The 5,790-nt window shown below is 48.8% G+C and overlaps 2 protein-coding genes across 2 annotated transcripts; one reads left to right on the top strand and one right to left on the bottom strand.

Moving 5' to 3' along the window:
* Positions 1 to 729: 729 nt before the first annotated feature.
* Positions 730 to 2,388, top strand: BDV37DRAFT_290661 (GMC family oxidoreductase; the record flags this gene model as incomplete). The annotated part of the gene is made up of 2 exons (XM_032088761.1): positions 730 to 933; positions 994 to 2,388. The coding sequence occupies 2 exons, from the start codon at positions 730 to 732 to the stop codon at positions 2,386 to 2,388; spliced, it is 1,599 nt and encodes a 532-aa protein (XP_031944652.1).
* Positions 2,389 to 3,620: 1,232 nt separating this feature from the next.
* Positions 3,621 to 4,352, bottom strand: BDV37DRAFT_279864 (phytoene desaturase family protein; the record flags this gene model as incomplete). Its single annotated transcript, XM_032086417.1, has 1 exon — positions 3,621 to 4,352. The coding sequence occupies one exon, from the start codon at positions 4,350 to 4,352 to the stop codon at positions 3,621 to 3,623; it is 732 nt and encodes a 243-aa protein (XP_031944651.1).
* Positions 4,353 to 5,790: the final 1,438 nt, after the last annotated feature.

The following is a 5,790-nucleotide window of genomic DNA, read 5'->3' as shown; positions in this document are numbered from 1 at the left end:
TCTACCCTCACTGTAGGAGTAGGTAATCAAAATAGAAAGTATGGCGAGCCAGCTATTTAAAGCATGTTGAGATGATGTTACCCTTGGCTGCATGCCCCGAGCTCTAAAGACCAAACCCTGGGCGTAACATCTTCAATAATCTAGCATGTGACGTGTGTCGTTACTTACTTTATCTAATTAAGCTAGATTTTTACTTATTTATATAAAAGTCTACCTCAATATAATACATTTCGTATGCAGGAAAAGACTTACAAACGGACGTTTATTATAGCAAAAATCCAACTTTTGTATGGAAATTGGAAGTTCTTGCCGGGAGAATCTTTTATACCGAGGGACCACTGGTACAGTGGTAATAGACTACTACAAAGATTCAGTCTTCTGGGGAGCGAGCAGAATGGCCGAGTATGCAGGTGAATGGGATTCACGTGCGGCAAATGAGTGCATTGGACGAGGAATCTGGCCAAGGACACCAATAGACTCGATGGCGACAGGTCATTGGGCTAGTAGGGCTTAGACCGTTGGTGAGACAAAGACCTACCGGGGTCATGGATTTAGCCAAGTCCAAATTCCTTCCTTGGGGGCCTAAAGGTTCCCCTCATTCCCACCTACTTTAATAGACTGGCCCTCTAGGCGTATACTCATTTCGGCAGATAAATTGATCTTTCATCGGCCATCATTTCGGTTACCGGTCTTAGTTCATTGCACTGGTTACTTGGTGTTATTACAGACATGGAAGAGGCAGAGTATGTGATCGTCGGTGGCGGTACAGCAGCCCTAGTTGTTGCCTGCCGACTGTCGGAGAACCCAGAGACGCGCATCATGGTGCTGGAGCGCGGTAAAGATGCATCGAGTGATGTTCACGTCCAGAATCCACTGGAATACGAGTCTCTGATAGGCAGTGAGATGGATTGGAACCTCAAGGTAGCTCCGCAGGTAACGACGATCTCCACCCCCTCTGCTGACAATGGCCTTGTGCTAAAATTAACGGGCTAGGCCGGACTGAACGGTCGAGAATTCAACCAGCCAGCGGGGAAGGGCCTGGGCGGGTCTTCGTTAATCAATGGTTGCATCTTCCTGCCCCCAGCTGCAGCGGTTCTTAATGCCTGGAATTCGCTGGGCAATCCGGGCTGGAACTGGGAAACGCTCGCGCCCTATTTTCAACGGGCTTATACTTTGCATCCCAGGACCGGGGGGCCCCAGCATAACAGAGCTGGCCCAATCCAAGTGAGCTACCCAGTGTCTGCCGAGAGGGCTGATAAAACCCTGCTCGACGCATGGAAGCAAACATTTGAGAAATACGGCTATGCTTACGCCGACGAATTGGTGTCGGAAGGGGCAACGATCGGTACGCGGCCATATACTGCGACCATCGACCCGGTGTCCGGATATCGCAGCAGCGCAGCGAGCGGATACGGCGCCGTTCTTGCGTCTCGTGCGAACGTGAGCATCGTCACCGGTGCCACCGTAACACGTATCCTATTCGAGCCGTTTGCACCGAATGGCAATCCCGCTGCCACGGCAGTAGAGGTCCAGACCGAAGCCCGGGGGACCGTCCTCTTCAAACCCACTAAAGAGGTGATTATGGCCGCGGGCGTGGTCAACAACCCCAAGATCCTCGAACTGTCGGGAATTGGGGATCAGGCTCGACTCCAGGAGCTCGGCATTTCACCACTTGTCCACCTGCCCGGAGTAGGAGAGAACCTGACGAACCACGCCATGAGTATCCTGACGGCCCCGGTGAAAGCACATGCGGACATCCAGGATATTGCCCCAGGCATGAAAGCCAACGCCCTCATCCGCCTTGCGCCCGCGGACATGCAAGAGATTCTCGATCGGGCCCGCGAGAGTCCAGACCACACGGCCATTGCAGGGATCCTTAACGACCCCAATGAGGCGTCCGCCTGCGTACACTTCGCCATCTACCCCGGCAATCTCGCCGTTATGGCCCTTTTCCCCTCCTTTCCTTTCTCCAGGGGCAACACCCATATCCAATCAGCGGACCCAGCTAGCAGCCCCAAGATTGACCCAAAATACCTGACCAACCCGTCAGACCTCGAGTCCATGGTCCGGCACGTTCAGCACTTGCAGGTAATTCTCCACTCCGCCCGTCTCCAGCCCTTCGTCGATGCGCCGCCGCCCCAGGACCGAGAGATGCTCGTCCAGCTGGTGCGCGAGGCCATGGTCATCCCAACGGCCCATCCATGCGGTACCACCGCGATGCTGCCCCGCGAAAAAGGTGGTGTCGTCGCGCCGGATCTGAAGGTTTACGGCGTCAGCAATGTTCGTGTGGTCGATGCAAGCGTCTTCCCCGTCATTCCGCAGGCGAATCCCATTAGCACCGTTTATATGGTGGCTGAACGGGCCGCAGATTTGATTCGAGCACCTTGATCAGCCCATGTCGTGCTTTTCCCCTGCATTCGGCCTTGTTCGTGTTCCTGATTGATAGGGGATAGTAGACTGGTTGCTTACGTTCCGGAATGAGATGATTCTGAGTCTTGCTTTCCCAAGTCACTACTAAGAGCCGCTAGAAAAACCAATTGAAATAAATAAAATATAGGAATATCGTACATCCGCACGAAAGAATCCCTCGCCAAGAACGAATTGAACTTTTGTAGCGCAGTGGATAAATATCAAATCATAAGTTGTAAACTTCGCCGGAGCGGACGCCAGACGCACATCTACGGGGTAACTACCTGCCAGATTATATACCACCAGCAATATATTCTTATGAATCCCAGATGGCCACATCACTCCAGGTACGAAGCGGAAGAGCAAACCTCCCGCGCTCTTGATATATGGTGAATGAGATATCCCGCAATCAGATGAGTGGAAATTAAGGGTGAAAGCCGCAAACCAACTACGATGCCGAACACAAAAGAGGAGCAGAACGTATGTTGTCGCAAGAATTAGCCATTTCATTCATGAGTCTTGGGTAAGGTTTAGCAATCGCACTGACCATTATACTCCTTGTCAGATCCGCATTAACATCCCGCCTCCCAACCCGAACAATAATTCTTGTGACTCGCAATTGACCGAAGTGGAGGACCTGGAGGACGGAATGGATGGCTTAGCCTCTAGCCTCCTTATGGATTATATTCCTGTAGCTGCTGGGAAATTCTCCGAGCATACACAGGGAAGATGGTCGATCGCCGTATAGCGGCACTGTGCTTACGACAGGTGACGTGTTATCAGATTATGCTTCCTCACGATGTTTGGGATCCGAGCTAGAGCCCTCATTGCCAAAGGTCTATCTATGATAATCGCTCTAGTGGTAACTGCTAATACAAATAGCTTTATAGTGCAAGCGATCCTGGGCTTTTATTTCACATACTGGTCACAGTGCGCGTAGCCTATCTAAATACTTTAACTTAATCAACAAGAGTGAGTATATATGTTCCGCTCTTTTGAAATTTATAATAGCACTGTAAGCTACCTACAAAAGCCTGACTATAAACAATCGATTAATTCATCTTTATGGTTCCCAGAAGGTCATAGCAGTAGTCGGAAACTGATGTCAGTGCAAGAGCAACAGACATAGCCAAGGCTATTGCGAAAATGAGGACGGAAACAGGACGCAATTGAGCATCCCTCTCCCGTTTAGCATCTATTGAACGTAGGGCCTATTCAGCCACGGTTTTGCTGCTGGCTAGACATATTGGAACCCCCGTGCCGGGATGTGTGCTTGCGCCGACGAAGAACAGCCGCTCAATTGAACTATGGCGTGTTTTGGGCCGGAAGCTGAGGACATTGAAAAATGAATGCGAAAGTCCTAGGATAGAGCCACGATCGAGGTAGTACTTGCTTTCCCAACTCAACGGCGTGTCCACCTTCTCGCTAAGAAGGTTCTTCCGTAGATCGGAAGCACCGGTCCTTTCCTCTATAATGTCAAGGACTTGTTCTCTCAGCTTTGAGACGGTCTTCTCCCAGTGATCGACCATTCTCATATTGCGTTCATTTGTTCCCTCATTATTTGTGCCCTGTGGAAGATGTCCAACTGGTACGAGAACAATGACTGCATCTTTGCCTTCTGGGGCAGCCGTCTTGTCGAGACGACTTGGGACATGGAGATAAAAGGAGGGCTCTAGAGGGACTTTATTCTCCTTGAAAATTTTATCAAAGCTTTCTCGGTACTCCTGGGCTAGGAACACATTATGGGATTGGAGTTCAGGGATGGTGGTGCTGAATGACCAGAAGAATGAAATGCAGCTGCATGAGGTATCTCGCTTTTGGAGGTTAGTACCATATGTGCTTCCTGGCAGAAGGTTATTGTAGGCATATGTAAGGTCTGCATTTACAATAACCAGGTCTGCGTTCAGAGTCTCACCCGACGCAAGGCACACGCCTGTTGCCATACGACCATCATCTGAGAGTTTGATGGATGTCACAGGGCAATTGAGTCTGTACTCCACCCCAAGTCGTTTTCCAATTACTTGGAATATCAATGTTAGGAATTTCTCTTGGGCTGGGATTCCATAGACGCTCCCTTCTCAAGGAGGATCTTTACCGCTTCTGATCTTCAGATTTATCATGCCGCGCCTAAGTGTGTCGTTTTCCATATATCCAACTTCATCTTCGTGCTCAAGGAGTCTCACGACGTCCCCACTTTCGTGTTGCTTTCTTAATGCGAAATATTTGATCTCCATCAAAACTAGTCGGTAAGATCTTTAATTACAATAATAATGGTGCTTATGATATTCTATTAACTTGTGGCATATGTTCTAAAAGCTGCCTTAATATAGATATTCAGCCTCCGACATGTCAGTGCCTCTTCCAATCATTGTCGTTTAATAACGGGAAACATGTCCATTTAGATAGAGTGTCAACATCAAAGTATTGTCGTTTTGTCATAAAACAAATTCAAGCAGGTATTTCGAGTTGTGAGGACAGCAAATATATTATCTCCTTACCAAAAGACTTCGTAATTTCTAGAGCCCACGAGTAGTAACTCACGGGTAATCTTGGTCTTTCGATAAAATGCCTTGTGTCGCCCCAAGCTCTAGATGAACTACCTTACAAATCCCCGGTTCAAAGCAATAACTATTAGTTGGATATCTGATTATCGACAGACTGTTATATTGCTTTGAAGATATTTGGCGAGTAATATAAACCTCTTCCCATATAAAACTAGCACATACGACCACAGGGTGTGGAGAACAGGGCTTCCCGTCCGCTCAGCCGTACTTAAGCCAACTGTGTAAGCTCGACCAAAGGACAGTGGCGCCCTCTGGGGCTCGCTGCTTTACGGGTGAGCGACGCTAAGTTGTAGGGTGAGCTGGGTGAGCTGGGTGAGGTTGCTGGATGAGCTGGGTGAGCTAGATGATTTAGTGCAGGCTCAATCGCACATTGAGCCATCCTAGTGCCCTTGTCATATGAAATAAATAGGGAGGGCATCTTTTGTGCTTTGCCAAAAATTTTCTTCTCTCTTCGAATCTTTTCGTGACTTTGCCCTGGTGTTATCATCTTCATCTACCGATACCACGTGACAACATGTCGGATTTATCTAAAGAAGAGCAACGACGACGAAAAGTAGAGGAGCTTCGCAAGCTCGGCGAGTTACGCGGCTTCACTGAAGAGTACCAACAAGAGCAGGGAAATAAAGAAAACAGGGTTTGCCATAAGCAACGGGCTCCAGCTACTGATCAAAGATATGATCTGGCCGTCGAAAGGTGGAAGATGTAAATATATTTAACCTCCGTTCCTTGCATGGATGACTAATCATCACAGGTGGATGTTGTCCCGAAATGAACCCGAAGACAGATACTTTACAAAGGAGGAACCTGACCCTCCTAA

Source organism: Aspergillus pseudonomiae (assembly GCF_009193645.1).
Source record: "Aspergillus pseudonomiae strain CBS 119388 unplaced genomic scaffold BDV37scaffold_11, whole genome shotgun sequence".
Lineage (NCBI taxonomy): Eukaryota > Fungi > Ascomycota > Eurotiomycetes > Eurotiales > Aspergillaceae > Aspergillus > Aspergillus pseudonomiae.
This window is presented reverse-complemented; position numbering and strand designations above follow the sequence as displayed.